This window comes from Lissotriton helveticus, chromosome 3_1 (assembly GCF_964261635.1).
Source record: "Lissotriton helveticus chromosome 3_1, aLisHel1.1, whole genome shotgun sequence".
Lineage (NCBI taxonomy): Eukaryota > Metazoa > Chordata > Amphibia > Caudata > Salamandridae > Lissotriton > Lissotriton helveticus.
Genome location: NC_136061.1, coordinates 1,534,077,795 through 1,534,097,567, shown reverse-complemented (window position 1 = coordinate 1,534,097,567; position 19,773 = coordinate 1,534,077,795). Strand labels below are relative to the sequence as shown.

At 42.7% G+C, this 19,773-nt stretch overlaps 1 protein-coding gene across 7 annotated transcripts in view; it reads right to left on the bottom strand.

Moving 5' to 3' along the window:
• The window catches only part of HYOU1 (hypoxia up-regulated 1), a 231,065-nt gene that overhangs the window by 44,307 nt on the left and 166,985 nt on the right, over positions 1-19,773 (bottom strand). For all 7 annotated transcript variants that reach the window (XR_013608815.1, XR_013608816.1, XR_013608817.1 and 4 more), the window contains exons 22-23: positions 2,617-2,701; positions 622-877 (exon numbers count right to left, since the gene is read on the bottom strand). Coding sequence is in view for 4 of the 7 variants with exons in the window: in XM_078682202.1 (XP_078538328.1) it covers positions 622-877; positions 2,617-2,701 (341 nt within the window). In the remaining 3 variants the exon portion in view is untranslated. The remainder of the gene's footprint in view (positions 1-621; positions 878-2,616; positions 2,702-19,773) is intronic.

Here is a 19,773-nt window from a genome sequence, read left to right as displayed (position 1 = left end):
GTGACCCTTTGGGCTCTATATTGGCAACTTCCACTTGTACAGAGGTTGCAAGGCTGAACAATGGGCATCCCCAAATTTAATATGGACGTCATAACACTGACTTCAGGGCACAAGGCCATGATGGAATAAACAGCAAGACAACCTGCTATATATGCAAGTTTTGTTCTGCACCACATTGCAGAGAACTTACAGGCTGTACATGGCAATAGCAAGGAACTGCATGTGATGGTCAAAACTCCACTGCGACACACACAATGATGAAGTAAATTGAAAAGTAAACACAGGAGCAAAACCAATGCTCACTATAAGCAGGGTTATCTTGACAAAACCACTTTGATGGATTTGTTTTTGCAACTCAGCTCCAAATCTCACAGAGTGGCAATTATGTGTTCTATTTAAAAACAAACCAGATCCGCTGGAATGATCTTCTCGCTCTTTGGAAGATAAGTGTGTTCTGACCACTCTCTAAGCTCATACACTTCCCTACCTTTCATTTTACTCCCATCCTTATTCTCTAGACTACACTATTAAGGTGTAATAAGCTTCAAGCCATCAAATCAAGAATGGTCCTCCTCCTTCATAGCACCTCCACACCGCATCCACTCTACCTGTGCTACTCACCTTCCGGCCTCTCCTCTTTCTGTGGAATAACTTTCTCGCTGTCCTTGGGAGAGGATGTTGCATTCTTGTCAGTCTCAGCTTTACTTTTCTCCTTGTCTTTCTTGGGCTTGGGTTTGGCAAACTTGGCTTTATTTAGCAGATACTGCACCTCCCGGTCCAGCATACCCAGTTTCAGCTCAATGTCCTTTGAAAGCAGCACTGGCTTTTCAGAGGGTGCCAGCTTGCCTTGTTCTGCAACGGTCTGGTTTTTCCATGTCTGAATGAGGTAAAAGATTAGGGTGTGAGATGTGGCCATTTACGTAATCTACAAACAAACATCGGTACTATCTGTTAACTGCTGCAAATCCTGCCCTGGAGTATGTGCCAAGAGGGAAAACCAACGGCATCAGCTGCCCCCCCATGTGGGTATTTCCAGCTACATCTCACCTCACACCAAATCAATGGCAACTTAACGGGGTCCCGTAAGCCCCATCCCACAGCCTAACAGGGCCCCTTCCACATTTGGCTGTAGCCAGCAAGAAGTAATAGTGAGGACCAATTTTCCCATAGAAAAAGCATTTTTTGTTTTGCTGATAACTTTGACACCATTTGGGGAATCTTCACTAAATGTTCCCAAAAAAGAAAAAGGGTCAGAGTTTGCCTAGTCCTGTACGGAAAGTTTAGGGTGATCCATCAAGCTGTGGGTAGAGGATAAAAGGGGGTCCCAAAACACTTACCATGCAACATCTAGGGGGATTTTCCAGTTTTTAGACACTGCCACAGCCCGAACCGCTGAACAGAATTACATTAAATTTGGCAGAAAGCTAGATCTTGGTCAAGAAAGACCTTTTTGTAATTTGGTGTAAATTTGTTCATTAGTTTGAGGGTTACTAATGCAAACAAATTATAGCCGTCTAGGGATGCGGAGCTACGAATATCTGGGCAGCCAAAGTCCAATGGGAGCAAAAAACCCTCACCCATTCACACACACCATACACCTGCCACACATGGCCGCAGGGCTTGCGAAACATGCAGTTGGGTGCTGTGGCCAGCCACGACACAAACGCCAAAAGCTGTATTACTTAACGTTAAAATAAATAGAAATTCACTGAAAAAAACAAAGGCTACAGGTAGGTTATTGTTAGGTTCACGTTACACCCGCACAAAATCACAGAAGTTCAGTTATAGTTTTACTTTACATTTATGTTAAGAAACTATAACATGTGGCCTAAAGCTATTTAACAGCACCTGCCAAGAATCAGACATTATCTAAGCTACTTTTGTTCTTTATTTCCTGTACATAATTATACTGATTTTCATGACATTTGACATGCACCTTTTTTGATTAGATCATGAAATTATGGTTTGACAAAGTTTTAGGTTACCCATAGGACAGGACATTGTCAGATTTATCATGAGTTATTAATTCCTATTTTGATAATAAAATATATTGGTCTTTTTATGGTTTTGCTTGCCATTCATTTGTGTTCATACATATAAGCATCACTGCATTGAATTATTAGGCTGCCTGGGGTCTTTACATACACTAAAGATATTTAACGGCACACGTTCTAGTTATACTGATCTGAAGAAACTATAACTGCAGAATTTCTATGTTTTTTTGGGAGTGAAACATGAACCTAACTAACATCTCTGCAACCTTTGGTTTTTTCAGTGAATACATTATATATACACACATCCACACACCCTTCGAAAAACAATATATGCAAAAAATTGTTTACACCACATCAAACCAGAGTACCTGCAATATCAATCCATACACCCTGCAACTGAATCTATGGTTCTATACCTGCGATTACCACTACTTCATATCCCCACCAGAGTACTTAGACCAAAATAGTTGAGGCGAGACAAGCATTCATAACAGTCTCATATCAAAACCAGCTTCTAGCACGTAACATTCTAAAACATGTGCAGCTAGCTCCTGGGCACTGAATGCATCCCATGTGGGACTTTTGAACGTCCAGCAGTATTGCCTCTCACAGAACCCCTTACCCAAGTCTCATTGATCACTTTCTCTAGTGTTGCCAGTTCCACCTCAGTGAAGATCTGATCAGCTTCCGGGATCATCCGGGCTCCCCTGTGGAAAGACGGTAAGAAAGATGTACTTTTAGTAAGAAACACGTAGATGAGAGAGTAATTCATGCAAATACAACAAATGCCTAACTGAAATAAACTGTACACGGAACAAAATTGATAAGCTGCAAGGTAAATCAAAAGGCAATTCGAAACCGCGATTGGAGGGGAGTCATTAAAAGCATTTAGAGAAAAAGTAACTCTGCCATGGCCGGTTCCAAGCCCAGCTGCGAAACGAGGAGGGTTGTGTTGTGACCCCCGCAGACTATCAGATTTCACAGACTCAACATAATCTCCTACACCAATGACACTCAACTAATCCTCTAGCTCACCTAGAACCCCTCCAATGGCAAAACAGACTTCTGCATCGCCATGACCAACGTGGCAAAATGGATGAGAAACAGCGGCCTCAAACTCAACTCAGACAAAGCAGAAGTACTGATCTTTGGAAGGAACATCTCCGTATGGGACCACAGCTCATGGCCTGCAGAACTCGGGCCAAAATCACACCAACAGACCATACAGTAACCTCAGCAGATGGGGTCATGTAGATGTTGAACAGGTTGTGGCTGAGTTATGACCCTTGGGGTACAGGTCAAATGGGTACTGACTGAAGCAAGTTTGGATGCGACTATGCTTGGTGCTCACTGTCAGGGGAGCTACGGCATCAAAATCCAATATGTTGGGCTTTCATCTAGAGGAGATCATGGTTCTCAGATTCTACTTTTAAACGTTTTTATTATAAACCTGAACTTTTTTTTTTTTTTTTTTATAAAAATGAATGTTGCCTCTGTGGTGGTGGATCAACTTTAAACAAGCATAATATGAGCCTCTGGTCCTGAAATAGAATGAACATTTTCAAGCAGTCATGTCAAGAACTGTTAATTCTATTAAGGAAACCAAGGCGAGGATTATCCCCATACGTGCAAATATTATATCAACATATGAAATTACTAGGTTGATGACTTTGCTTCTCACCCTGCTAGTTTAATGTATAATATGTAGCGGAAGTTTCTCCGGTTTTCATTTGTTTGGCAAGTTATAAAAAGACGCAGGATTAAGCGTCATCGGAGCTGAATGTCTGAGCTTCCAGCCACAAGGCTGCCAGCTTCGCCTCAGAGTGTTTACAGCGTTCGCCACATCATCTTCCATTGTTAGATCGTATTCCAGTGTCCAGAGGAGCAACTGGACACAGAGGACTTGTTAATTGTTCTGGTTTGTGGATTATCGAAAGACACTTTTGATTTTGCAAAGAAAGAAGTCGTCCTCGTGTGTTTTCTGTTGTAGAAGGGCTGGTAAGCCCTTATTGGTTGAGGGGCTTATGGGAAATGGGGTTTGTGTTTTACTGTTTTTTGATTGGCTAATGAAGTTTTGCAGTAAAGTTAGAGAAGCATAATCCTAGTCTCCTTGTCCTTAATGGAATTGAAAATTCTTGGAGCGAATGCTTCAAAATTCTTCACTGTGTGATAGCCACTCAGAAAAACAATCGCGGTTGGGGCATCACGAGCAGATACTGGAGATTTTGCTGTATGCTGTGCAAGGCTCGCTCACTCTACGCCCATACTTTTCATTGGCTGGTGTCACTGTTCTTCATAAAGGCTGGCTGCAGATTCATTATGAGGCTCGTTAGTCCCTCTTTGTTACTGCCTTGTCGCCGTTGGTTACCGCCCATGAGGTCATGATCTTTTACTGTGTCCTAACTTGGAGCTTTCATTACCAGTTCAGAGAACTATTTACTTCATTAAGGGACACAGCACGCACAGGGTGCCAGCTTCGGTTCTGGCGGCTGGTTCCTAATGCGATTTGCATTTCTTTTTCAGTTTTTTTTATGTAAAACTAATACAGAGCGCAGTGCCAGCTTCAGGGTCACTGTGCTTGGTTTATTTTATTATTTTTTAAAATGTAATACAGAGCGCGGCTCCCGCTTCAGGGACACCGCGCTCTGCAATGCAATAGGTGTTGCTTTTGGTATTTAAATGACAATGCCTTTTAATGTTTTATAAAAGGCATTACCATTTACAAAGCCAATAGCTCCAAAATTCGCAGTTGCGAAACCTATTGCATTGTAAATGCTTGGTGTAGTTCGTGTCCCTAAGTATGAGGTGTGTGATGATGCTTCTGGCGAGGAATACATGAGACTGCCTCATGTCTGCAAGTGTTGTGCTGGTTGGGTCATCTTAGTTGAGAGGATAAATTGGCTTGGGGACTGCAAATGTGGCGAGTTATTAAATCACTGTCCACAAGGTGGTTCACAAGACTAACCTGGAGTGACCAAAATTAGTGAATTATGATGTCCGTGGTCACACTATTTAGCTAACTAATGCCAGTTTTCTAGGTACCCCGTTAGGGAGTTGAAGCTGAGGAGTCAGTGGTCAAATTGTTTTATTCCTTTCGACAACTGGTGCCTTTCGCAAACAGAAAAGCAGAAACCATCTGACAGCCATTGACCAAGTGCCCGCTCTTGTGAAATGGCTAAATCAGTGTGTGCCAGGAGAGGGCCAATGCCATCTGGGCTTGGCATGATTGGTACACAGAGCTGCTGGGCCATGCATGATTAGCTCATCCAAGAGGATCTTACATTCTTTTTGGACTTTTAAAGTTATAGATTAAATGACCACACGTCCCAGAATGCAAAGAGTAGATAGAGGTTGAGGAATTTGCGTGTAATTTTCCAAAATTTAGGCCAGCTCCACTCCGCTTCTTCCCTGGAAGTTTTGGGGGGATTCGTCATGCGGGGGCCGAGAAAAAAGGGGGTCCCAAAACGTGTTTTCCCCATGTTAATTTCCATAGAACGAATAGACAAGGCTACAGCCCGAACCGCTGAATGGAATTACACCAAACTTTGCAAAATTGTAGGGACTGGTACGCAGATGTGCCTTTTCTATATTTGGTGAAAATTGCTCCAGTGGTTTTTACGAAAATTAACTTTACACATTTTTATATATCTATAGGTGCGCTTCGAGCGCTTGCAGGTACGCGTACCGGGGAGCGCACGGGGCGCGCCACGGAAGTGCGCGAGTGGAAAGCTGATTGGCTCTCGGGTGTCTGAACATTCAAAATAATCACAAAATAATCATTAATAATCATGTCGACATATGACGATATAACCAAGATTACAGATGCACGTGCAGACACATTTGCATTTGTTGAAGAAGACGTTTCAAAGATCTATGCACCAATAGATGAAGACACCACACCCATCCTAAATAAAAAAAGCAAAGAGAACAACATCAAGCAATTATTATATCTATCAAAACGTGAAATAAACCAACGACTGCATGCGAGCACTTTAATAAGATATCATAGGGCGCAGAGGATACCTAGAGGTCTAAGAGTTTGGTTAAAACCTCTACTTTGCAAAAATAATCAGAAGTTCGTCGAACGGTGGTACGCCATACTGAATAAGTGCTCGTTAGATTTGATTCTACTCATCATAGAAGAACTTTCCAAGGTATTGGAAGAGTTGAACAAAGAAATAATCCAAGCAAAAAGCGAATTACAAGAAACTCTAGAAAAGGAAGATTGGGACCAAGTGATACTTGATATCAACAAACAACTTGACAAATACAGTGAAGAAATTAATGAGCGCAAGGTTCGCAAGTATAAAAGAGACACCATCGATTACAAGTTGGGAGAGGTCTACTCATGGGCCGAAGTATATGCGAGAAGACGCCAAAACAAACCGCAAACAAATACTTCTGAAACTGAGACATCATCGTCGGAAGGCGAAACACGCTCTATGCAACAAAGACCAACCACAGAAACATCTATCGCACGCCCAACGATTCAAACTCCTACAAGTGGGCCTTTTTTAGAATTAGGCCAAAAGGATACCGTAGACCCAGGCGGGGCAAAAGGAGACGAACCGTCAACCTCGGTGGCAAAGGAACCGACAGTGAAGACCAAACGCAAAAACAGATAATGGAGGAGAATCAATTGGTGATCAACATTTCATCTTATCAACTCACCAAAAAAGAAATACAAACATTACAGAAAGGAACATCTTTTGTTCCAACGCATAATGCAAACAAACTGGAGTTTCACATTAGCCTTTTCAAACTGACACGTAATTTAAAATTACGTCATTTCTTTGAGAATGTGGTATCATCAAGTGATGATAGAGAACAAGACACCCAGTTGAAAAATCTCAGACCTAAAAGCACTTTCCAAGCACCAATCAGCCACAAGTCAATTGATACATTTGAGTCTCTAGTTAGACATGACATAAACCGCTTGGATTACAAACATTGTACTAGATTTCACAACTTATCAAAGAAAGAATTGAACGTTCTAAGAAACATCTCCAACAATCCTAAAATCACAGTTCAGAAAACAGACAAAGGTGGTGCGATAGTCCAGATGGACACTGAGTTTTATATTACAGAAGTGGACGCGCACGTTATGGATCAAGAAACGTATGACCCTTTAGGGTTTGATCCTACAATTAAATTTCAGGAGTTCCTACAATCTATTTTGGAACAAGCATGCACAGATGGAGTCATCACAGAAAAAACTAAAAGATTTCTTAAAAAAATTCATCTCAGGACACCGTCTATTTACATGCTCCCAAAGGTCCATAAGAATTTACAGCATCCACCTTTACGTCCAATTGTCAACCCTAGGGCAAGTATTCATGAACCAATAGGCCAGTTTTTGGACTTATACCTTAAAGAATTGGTCACTAGAGCTAAGTCATATCAAGGATACAACCGATTTTTTTAATAAGATGGCTCAAATTACATTACACTACCTGAAAGCCAGGAAGTATGGCTATGTACCATAGACGTGAAAACGCTCTATACCTCCATCCCACACGACTCAGGCATTGAAGCAGTAGAATTTATGTTACTGCAGTCAGAACTCGATCAAGATTTTCAAGTGTTTCTTATACAGTTATTGAATTTTTCACTGTATCAAAGTTACTTTAAATGGAAGGATGATTTTTACCTACAACTCATTGGAACCTCAATGGGTAATTGTGCAGCTCCCAGCTACGCGAATATCTTTATGACCAACTTTGAGACAAATCACATCCTGACTGGAGAGCAGTGGAAACAACATGCACGCATTTACTTACGATTCATTGATGACATTTTTGTGTTATGGCAGGGTCCATATGACATTTTGATACAAGAACTAAACAACCGCAATAATATTAATGACCGGATACAATTTACTTACCAGGTGGACAAAACATCTATAGCATATTTGGATGTCCTACTAAAGATCGAACACAACAAAATCACTACCACACTATTCAAGAAACCAACCGATCGTAACAACTTGTTACATTACAACAGTTTCCACCAACTATCCCTGAGAAACAATCTTCCAATCTCTCAACTGTACAGGACCAAAAGGATAGTCTCAGACCCCAGTGAGTCCGAAAAACAAGTGAAGATGATGTTGGAAAGATTTCATGAACGGGGGTACCCTCCTGAGATCCTAAAAAAAGCAGAGATAAAGTGTTCAGCAAAAACACGATCTGACTTACTACAATCTGTTCATAAAGTGGAAACTAAACGTATGGTAGTTGTTTCTAAATACTCTACTAAAAGTCATATCTTCAAACGTACAATACTTAAACATTGGCAGATCCTGGCGTTGGAACCAGATTTTAAAGGCATTTTTCAAGAGAATCCAAGATTTGCTTTCACCAGGAGCCGGAACATTTTGGATATACTCAAGACCACGAATAAAACAGTGTCAGCCACCCAATACAAAGGAACACAGCCTTGTCACAATTGCAACAATTGCAATGCCATCATTAAAGTTACCAAGATTAATCACCCACGAAGTGGGAAAGCAATTGAGCTTAAGGTAATGGCTATCTGCGATTCTAAGAATTTGGTGTATTTATTGAAATGCCCGTGCGGCCTCGTTTATGTCGGAAAAACTATCAGAAAGATCAAAACGAGGTTAGTTGAACATAAGAGCAGTATCAGAAGGAAAGATGAAAAATCTTCTGTGGCATCACATTTTAATGAACGCAGACACAACTTATCACAATTACAATTAATGGTGTTAGAGACACTTGAGAACATTGAACACATTGATTTGAATCGTAAACTGCTACAGAAAGAGAATGAATGGATTTTTAAGCTTGATGCTTTAAAGCCTTATGGGCTCAATGACCGCACGGAATTCTTGTGCTATCTGTGATAGTGATGTAATTACTGCAGAAGGGATTTGTACCAGGAGGGACCCCCTCCTTGGACGTCTCCTATTTAACAACCGTATATGCAATGCTATTTTATTAATTTTACTTTATCATTTATTTTTGAATCACGGTTATCTAATCTAATCATTAATTTGACTCGTGCTAGCGCTCTTCCCCTTTGATTCATGCACTGTTTGCGCAACATATCATCTTAACTACAGTTCTTACACACACTTATAGTTTATTAAGATGGCCGCCGCCTTGATGGAGGTTCTCTCTCTTTTAAGCAAGCCATCATTTGTGTCCAGCAGCACGTCATATACGTATTTCTATGCAAGATTACAGTAAACCCGCTTAGCGGGTTACGGAGTGGTTATCCACATTACGAGACAGCCTCGCGGCTAGTCCGGTAAGCATGGGCACATTACAATGTCCTTCAGCTTTTTTGTATGAACGCAGCGGCGTAAAGCTATCAGCCTGTTTGCATTAACGCAGCAGCGTAAAATAACAGTATCATGGAGCTTTGATAGAAGCAGCACGCGTAACAAACTTCAGCATGCACTTGTACAGACTCATGCACTCGTTACTTTAAGTTGGCGCTAAGATCACTTTTTATTAATACCTCGAGCACGTTATACCACGAACAGTTGAGTTCACGTGACTAGCACACTACTTTGAGGATGATTAATAAGCGCTCAAGGTTTTTTTCATAGTTCACATCACTATTTTTTCATATTTATGAGTAGTTGATTTAAAGCATATACTATAATGAGGTACTAATTTTCACCATTAGAGATTATGATTTCGGACTTTTTGCTACATGAATGATATTAGTGTGGGTCCTCATCATACTTATTGATTTTCAGATTCCCCTGATGAAGTGCCTCATGGCACGAAATGCATTGGGATCTTGTGACATATGAACAATTGATCAGTTGAATGTGATATACAACATTTCAATTTGAAACGGAATCATATTAAATAAATACGAGAACATTTTCAATGGAAACCTAATGGTAATGTTTTATTGAAAACAAACGTTGGATTGCAATTTTGAATACCTGATCAATATCTCAGTTGCGATCTTCATTCAAAGCAGCGCCCAGAGGGCCGCCCCTTAATTGTAAAGGGCGCATTGGTGATTGTTTAATTAGAACACCTCTAGGACGACGAGGTGATACCTTTGAGGCACGCTACACCTTGTTTAAGTTGCATACACGCCTGTGCACAGTCTAAGAACTTTTTGAGTTATTATATACCAACTCTCACATGCACTGTGTTTTACATATGTACTTACTTGGACATGTAGCACTGAGATATACATTCACTCACCAACACACCAATGCACACATCAACCGCCCATACAGCTGTTTCCATATGCACTCTTGAACCCATACACCTAGTGAATCAACTGCTCACACATCTATGCAGTCACACACCTCCCAGTCACCCACACACACACACTCAGTCTCACATACAAATACCTGGGCAACCAATCAATAACCCATATAGCCACCCATATAGCTGCTGATCAACACATACAGCATCTTACACAACAGACATACTGATGCACACATTCAGACAGTTTAGTCACTAACCCATGCATTCAGTAAGACCCATTTAATCACTCTCATACAGTCAGTCACACACCTACTAAATCCTTCATCCAGACACTTATACATCCACTCATTCTTCAATATGTAAAACATATTTAAACTTTACAGAAACACAGTCACTGGATGATGGTCATCAGTGATATCATCAGAGATATATATATATATATATATATAGATTATATATATATATATATATATATATATATATATATATATATATATATATATATATATATATATATATATGCCTGGAATACCATTTTATGCGAGCTAATAAATCTTCCCACTGATAACTTACCTGCTGCTGGGGGTCCTTCTTTCCGTTTGGTGTGGAATCGCCGAAAGTAACAGAATTTGCAACGATTATATATATATATATATATCTATATCAATGCTAGAAGGTGTCCACCTTTGAGTAGCACGCGAACAGCAGCTTGGTTTATGTATAGGTGAGGACGGGGATCCACTCGTAGACGCCGTTCCGTACGGGATCTGCCCGACGCGTTTCGAAGCTCCATATGCTTCTCTTCAGGTGCTTTAACGGAAGCGGTGTGCGCAACCGCCGACCCACTTCCCCATTTTATATATAACACACCCACCGATGGAAGGCTCAAATGAGACTGTGTATTCTGGGAAGTGTGGTCCGGGAAGCACACAATCAAGTCCTGTATGGACTCCACAAATGGGACTCCACAAGTGGTACTTGGAATCGAGGACGGGCCCACTGGTGGAGTCCATACAGGACTTGATTGTGTGCTTCCTGGACCACACTTCCCAGAATGCACAGTCTCATTTGAGCCTCCCATCGGTGGGTGTGTTATATATAAAATGGGGAAGTGGGTCAGCGGTTGCGCACACCGCTTCCGTTAAAGCCCCTGAAGAGAAGCATATGGAGCTTCGAAACGCGTCGGGCAGATCCCGTACGGAGCGGCGTCTACGAGTGGATCCCCGTCCTCACCTATACATAAACCAAGCTGCTGTTCGCGTGCTACTCAAAAAGGTGGACACCTTCGAGCATTGAGAGAGATATATATATATACACACACATACATATATACATACATACATATACATACATACCATATTGTTAAAAGCATTCTTACATTTTAAGAAAAGATCAAATAAATGTAGTCAGCCGTTAACAAATATTTCCATATGGGTGGTTGCACAATAAGTGTAATGCATCCTCGTGTGTTTCAACCAGACATTTTAAGAGTAAGGGTCTGATGAACTTCTCTTAAAAATGATATTTGACAAAAGAAAAGTACACAAATTGTACCCTGCATGTTAGAGTCACAAAACTGATAACCTGGATGAATGCTAATTCCTTCCTTTTTTTGAGCCCTACATTTCCTCTTAGTGTAAGTGAGCTAAATTTAAATTTCAGAAATGCCCTGCGTGCAAATGGGCACATTCCTGCTTGCAAGCAAAATTGCATTACCACGGCCCGCATCTTATGAGAGAGAAAAAAAATCACCTTTTGAGCCAAAGACCAGTGTGTTAAACCATCTTGAAAGTTTTTTTATGTGCGCTAATTTCTTTAGCTATAATCTCAAAGTATTAATTTTTTTATTTGTAAACACTCTTGCAATTAAGTCCTAACGAGTTTAGACAAACAGTAAAAGTTTATGAAGACAACTAGGTCTTTTTCATATTATGAGTAAATTCACACCCAATGATTTTTTTTTTTTTTACAAGTGTTCAGGACTAATAAAAAAAAAAGTTAAATGCATAACAAATAAAGCATAACAAATAACCTTCCATAACAAATAACCTGCCAATAAGCAATATAGTATTTCTGTTAGGTTTAACTCTAGACAAATCATTCAGAAGAAAATAGAGCTATTAAGGTCAGGATCGTGTTTCCAAAGTTTGGATTTGACAAGGGTTGATGGAACTTATTGACTGTACTTTATTTGCATATAATGTAACCAAGGGTATTTCACCCATGGTATTTTAGCAATATCGGCCTTAATGATTGATTGCACATCTCTTTTAACAATTGTTTTAAAAAATTGCTGTATGCCACAACCAGTCAATTTCGCTGTGGACAACTGACCTATATCATGATTTATCCGGGTCAAATTATCCGACATGTTCTCACCCAAATAGATGTAGTCTTTTACGATTTCCTTTATAAAACCTGAAATGGGGAGTTTTTAAACCTTGGACACCCATTATAATTATTTTAGTTTTACCCTCTTCAATGGAGAGATTATAATGTTCAACGAATAAGGCCAAGATGTGACTTTGACTCTGTAAACCTATAGGAGCAAGGACCATTAAGACAGGGACATCTGCATACATTAATGGCGATATTTCTTTTTTTCCCCTAAGTTTCACCAGATGGTCAGATAAATATAAAGAGAATAACAATGGGGTCCCGTTGTTAATTCCTCATTCTAAGTCTTCCAAACAGTGCTGCTACTCTGGTTCCGTCAGTGATTCCTCAAACTCTTCCAGACAGTGCTGCTAGCTGCTACCCTGGCCCCATCGAAAATTCACACATTTTAAGTCCTCTAGGCAGTGCTGCAGCTGTGTCTCTGGTTCCAGTGGTAATTCCCCATTCTAAGTCCTCAAGACAGTGCTGCTAGTTGCTTCTCTGGTCCCATCAGTAATTCCTAGTCTTCTCGGCAGTGCTGCAACTGCTTCTCTGGTCCGAATGGTAATTCCCCATTCTAACTCCTCCAGACAGTGCAGCAGCTGCGTCTCTGTCCATACATCCACTACACTCCAAACCACATAGATAAAAGACATTGTCATTTACAACGCCAATAGCTTTAACTCTGACAAATGAGACCTTTTGCATTGCAAATGCTTCTTGTTGTATGCTGCCATCAACTGGTTTGAGAGCGTAATGCAGGTTGTGCTCCACTGAATCCTCCTGTAATTTCATGTGCACATCGCGGTCTAAACACAAATATTCTAAGCACGTGTAACGCTTCGACCTAAAGTATGTAGGAAGGTAGATCCCGGACTATGGTTGCCCCCAACTTTTTGCCTGGTGTTTTGCTGGTTTTCTGACTTAGTTGACCTGGGGCCCTGCTATTCAGGACCCAGGCCCACTGCTCTCTCTGTTAAAATGGATTCCATGTACCCTAGGTACATATCTGATTGGATACTGAGTCACCTTATTAGTCCCTGTACAGTATACCTTAGGTATCCAGGGCACAGGTGTACCCAGGGCCTACCAGGGGCTGAAGCATGCATTATGCCACCCCTGGCTGGCCATCAAAAACTGACAACTGGCTGCTTGACAGCTGGGGCAAGGTGGTGTAATCTCCCCTTGCTTTAGATATAGTATACCTATATCTAAAACCTAGAATGGGCACACAGATCTCCTATCAGTCACTCCTATGGCAGGCCTTAACAATCCTGAAGGCAGAGTGCTTGGAATCGTGTGAGATGGTGCTCTGGCATGAGCTGAGCCTGTCTGCGGCTTTCGGGATCTATCCCTTAGCCGTTTCCATGATAGCGTCAGACCATATACTCTTAAGTGCCTTATAATCCTCGCGGTTATGGTAACTTTAGTCTGACATTATCTAAACATGTCGTGTAAGGTGTCATACACTTTGGAATACTACCCCCTCGCCAGTTCTGGCGACGGGGGTAGCATTCCACCCCTCTAGAGGGAGAAGACATGTTGGTAGCCTGTAACCCCTGTTAAAGTTGAACATAGCCTCAGCTCCACAAAATGGATGCTGCCACCGAGACACAAGTCTGCCCTCCTGCTGCTGGGAGTCTTCCCAGCGCGGGAGGCTTGGACAAAGGGTTTCCTGTCAGGGGCGGTGCTAGCACCATCCCAGACAGGGTTATGTGTATCCCAGGTAGGCAGGGCTATAGAGGAAGGTGACTGCAAGTGGCACCCCGGTGCTCACTATGCATAGGCCGGTTTGAACCAGTTCCAGGGGCACACCAGCCCCTGAGCTGGGGAAAGTCCGGCAGGGGAGAGGGGTGTAACCACCCCCCTTCCTGGTCCCACCCATGGGCAGGACCTAGTCGCGTGCCAGCCCCTTTTCTCAGGATAAAGGTAGGAGCAGGCCCCCTTCCAAAACAGATCTTTGAATCCTGAACCTACTTTCTACGAAAGGAACTCAAGACTTCTTCCTAAGATTTCTCCCTTGTGACTAAGGAGTAGTCACCCTGCAGCAGCAGGCACCAACCAAGCATCGCGGTTTGCTGTAAGTCTCTCCTCCGGATCAAGACTGCCCAGCTCGACGAGAACCGGCTTCCCTGGCACCTCTGACCTCTACCTGCTTCATCAGCCCAGCTGAGATTCGTGGGTGTGACGAGACCTCGAGGGACCGGCCATCTTCAAGACTGCACGACGCTTGCCCAGCACGACCACCGAGGGATCCTTGAGTGAGTGCTTTGGGGTTTGAGAAGCCCCAACCCTGAGCCGCTCCAGCACCGAAGTCCAGCCCCCCAGCATCCACGAGATCTGCGGGGGCCCTTCTGCTCTTTGCTGCTCACCGCGTTGTCCAGGACACTTGCCCGTTGGCTAGTGGCCCTTCTGACGACGAACCACGACGACAACACCGCTGGTCTGGTTGCTCCAGACTGGCCCTTGCTCCCCTCCAACAGAGGAGCACCCCGGACCCTCCTGGTCCACTCCAGACGCCATTTTGAGTCCACCGCGTGGGCTTGCATTTGCCAAGAGTTGTTGCCCCAATCCTGGGTCCAGCGACGTCGACAGCAGATACCACCGTGGGACAGCTCGCATCTCCATCCTGGTCGCCGACAACGCCTCCTGGTCCGAGAGACTGCAGAGCCCAGCGTCGCCCACTCACCTGGTCGAGGTGACTTAGCCCAGTGCCATCCTGGTGCCCACCTAATCACTGGCTAGTGATTCAGGACTTGGTCCCCTCTGCTTACAGGTCTCCATCTTCATCGATCCAGGCTTGGATCACATCGAACTTCATCACTGGTCGCCTGCCAGCAACTTCTTCTTTCAGGCTCCATAGACTGCAACGAGGATTCCCGACGTCTTTTCAGACCTATGCAGCCGCAGCCCCTGGGCTAGGTAACCTGAGCATTTCGGTGCTCCAGCATAGCTTAACTATCTAAGTGTCCAGATTCTTTTTCGTTTCAGCTCTACCTAGTCGGATTCGTCCGATAACACTAACTTTGCATTTACTAGCCTCCATAGACTTTGTTCCGCATCCCGCGTGAGTGCGCACACTCTGCACCCGATCTCCCTAGGCCTCCTGCTCGTAATCTAAAGGTTCAGTAGTCTAGTCCTAGCGATCCCAAAGCCTCTGAGAATAGTTACTTACCTGCTAGTAATTCGCATTCCACTTTTGTAGTATATGGTTTTTCGTGCCCCTCGGGCATTTGTGTAAATTGTGCGACTTTCAGTATTTCTTTAAGAGTTTTGTATTGTGCTTAGCTCCCTGACTCAAAGAGTTCAGGGTAGTCTTGTTATAAATAAATATACTTTATTTTCATAACAACTTGTGTGGTGTCCTTTCACTTGGTGTTCAAGGGGTAAATGTGATGGTAAAACAGCTGGCTTAACACGCCCTCTAGAGTTTAGCCTAAAGACTGCTCTTGTCCATGCTACTAGGATAGCTGGTCTATCAGGTTGACTTACAACCAATCATCAATAAGGGTTGTTTGGACTGATACATAGTGATCACTAGAATAGTGAGCACTGCATATCAGGCCAACTTCTCACACTAAAGACCTAGTGGAATGGGGTTTAATAAAATTGCGTGACTTGCCTGAACAAGGCAAACTGTGTGCTCAACCTCTGAATTACTATAAACCATTTTTTAAGAGGGAGTGCCAGCTACCCATCTGTGACTTAATTTAGACCACACCTCTCTGGCTTCTCAAGGAGTAATGTAACAACCACTAGTTCTTTCTCAACCAGTCCCACAGGAGTGAAAGAATAGATTGAGCATTTGAGAATTATTTGGTGGCACAGGATGGTCTAAAGCTTGCGCAAACGAAGAAAGCATTACTAATCAGTGCCCTACTCAATGGTTGCGCACACAAGGGTACGCAACCATTGAATAAATTACAATAAGGTCAAGGCATTCCTCACGTGTACTTTTAGGTGAAAATGAGCATAAAAAATGCATTTGCCGAGTCGATAAATGTGGCAATAACTCATCATGAGTTATACAGTCAGGCACAGGACAAAAACTATTGAGGACTTTGCTGCCAGATTAAAGGACTACCAAGTAAGTTCCAGATTGGGGCAATGACTGATGAACTAATTAAGGATAGCTAGCAGTGCAATGCTCTACGATACACTGCAATAATACAGAAGAGGGTAGTGGGACACTAGGAAACCTCTCAAAGAAGCCATCAAGATTGCTAAAATAGTGGAAGAGTTATACACTTGCTTGAAAGAAATAGATAATTGGGAATGAAGAAAGGGACATGATGTAGCAACTGCAGGGAATCAGATTAGTGAAGTAAATGCCGTAAGAAAGAAGCATTCCAACTTATGCCTTGAACCAGTACGGCTAACACGGGTAAAGAAAACTCAGGGCAGTGGGTTTGTAGCAGGTGAAGGTGTCAATACCACAACTCCGATTCCAAGAATTATGCGTGGGACAAGGATTGCTGAAACTGCGGCAAAAAGGAACATTTCACTCAGACATCCAGAGGGAGAGACCAAATGAATGTTGTATTAGTTGAAGAAGGTACTGAAATGTATACGGTACTGACTGGAGAATGACAGGGATGTCGTGTGAAGGAGATACAGGACAAAGCTGCATGTGTAGTGAATGACAACGAGTTAGAACTGATGGTAGACTCAAGAGCATTGTACGCAGTTATCACGTGGAGTAGGTTGGTGGAAACATGGGCATAAGCTCCTTTACAAACCAAGGTCACGCATCTCAAAGGATAGCTTTATAGATGTGGTGGGCTATTTGTGGGCTAACATTGCCTTCAAGGACAGGCAGATAAAGTGTATGGGGCGAAGGGCGGTCCACATAATCCCTAATCCTAGGGGGATCCAACCAGGTAACTGTGTTTCAAGTCAGCAGTACAGATAAAATTTAGCGATGCCAAGGCAGTGTTCTGAAAGAAACTGGGTTGGTTGCTTTGGAAGGTTATGTACACAAGATTGATTTGAAGGAGGGAATTATTTCGATCAGACATAGGTCCATGATGATATCTTTAGCAACAAGGCATAAAGTCATGAGCATGCTAGTTGAAATGGTTAGTGGGCACATTATCGAACTAGGTGGAATCACCTGAGAGAGTTTTTCCAGTGGTGAAAAGGAAGATGTCTGATGGCAAATTGAGGTTTTGGGTTGACCTAAACAGTCCCATGCAAAATATAATCATGGAGAGTTTGCATCAGTCCAGTATAAATCAGATGGATCAGAGCTTAAATAGGGCTAAGTACTTCTCAAATTGATTCGAGTGCTGATCACAGAATAAAATTATCCCCACACTCCAAGTCATTGGCAGTATTCATCAATCCTGACAGGACGTTTTCATTAAAGTATCAGCCTTCCGGTATAATCTAAGCAGCAAAGTAATAAAGAGGATGATTATTTCTATATGAAAGCATCAAAAGAAAGACGTGTTTTCCCAGGAAAACGTCATAGTCTTTGGGAAAACATTGAGGACCACAACATGGCACCGAGAGAAGTGTTTAACAGATTAAAGCGGTCAAGATTAACCTTAAAACAGACAAATGTCCATTTTATTTTTAGTAGAAACCGAACATTTAGATTACACCATTTCGACAATGGGGTTGACACCATAGGCAGACCTGATATGAGCAATAAAACAAGAATCAATACCAAAAGGGACGAATGGTGTTCTTTTATGGGCTTCGTAGCCTACTATTCCAAGTCTGTGACCGATTTTCTGGGGAGAACGAAAACTTTGAGCTTTTCGGGAGGAAAAGTAAACATTTTCGGTGGTCTGATCCTCAGTAAAAGGCACCTGAATATGTAGAGTGATTTCAGGATCAAATATTCTTACCCCATTTGATGTCTTGAAAAAGACTTAGCACTGCGCGTGCCTTCAGGTTTGTTGCCATCCTATAGCAACTGAAACTGCGGCCTTTACAATACACTCCCTGACTACTGCAGAGAGAAACTATACCATCAAAGAAGGGAAGCTTTGGCATTAAACTAGTTTCACCCCAGTACAAGGATCTGGGCCTAAATCCATCGTTTTTTTGCACTCCACACCCCCCTGGGTTAGACACTGGCTATATGCAAATCAGCTCTGACCCTGTGCCTCATGGGAACAGTCCAGTCCGAACTACCAAGCCATGTCTTTCCCAGACCGGAATCAAGCATCCAAGGACCGGTTTCTGGCTATCAGCCTTCATCAGCCTGGATAGCTTGACTCCAGTGGTGTGGAGAGTCCATCACCACCCCCTTTTGTACCACAATTTTCAAGTTGGAATATGCTCTAAGGTGAATCAGCAAACAGATAGCTTGTCATGGTTCTCTTGCCATGTAGGGGTGAGGATGACTAAGGAGTTTGCGAATAAGTGACCCCTAGACAGGTCTACACACGGACGAGGGTAGATGAATGCAGTGTCACCAAGTCAAGAGTGAATGGCAGCGGATGATTCTAATGAGACTTTATAGGCCAAGAGGATTGCTCGAACGCCTCATGGAGGGCACAAGGTCACAAGACTACCTTTGGAAGTCCCACAAATAGTCAGGCACACAGAAATACTATGGCATAGATTTGTTCGCATGGTGCTAAAAAGAGCCCAGTTTCATTGGGAACTCCCACTTAGGATACTAAAGCCAGTCTGAAATATGGCAGACAATGTGTCATTGCAAACGTGGCGTGATGGTGGGTGTGCACTCCTCGGAGACCTTTACCCCAGCGAGTTCTTTCTCACTTTTGAGGAGGTTCAGCTCACCTTTTCTCCTGGGCCCAGTCATTTCATTCATCATGCTGGTTTGGCAGAACAAGCCTGACAAACATGGCCCAGCAGTGCCTCCACCAACATACTCTCTCAGGATCCTCCTAACATGTAGTGCGAACCACCACTTGATCTTGCTATTGTACAAAGCCATGATTTCTGATACAGTGGGTCAAAGATGGCCTAGGACATGACCTGGATGCTCCACTTACGGAGGAAAAATCATTGCGAGTCAATGACCTCACTCATACAGTCTCCTGCAATGCTCGCTTTAAGCTGGTGATTTATACATTTTCTACATAGGACTTACCTTACTTCCATACACCTGCGCTGCATAGCGGCCTTGAGATTTGGCGCTTGCCCCAGGTGCAGTCAAGATAGGGCGAACTTCATGCACATAGCCTGGCAATGTAGGGAAGTACAGGATATTTCAGGTA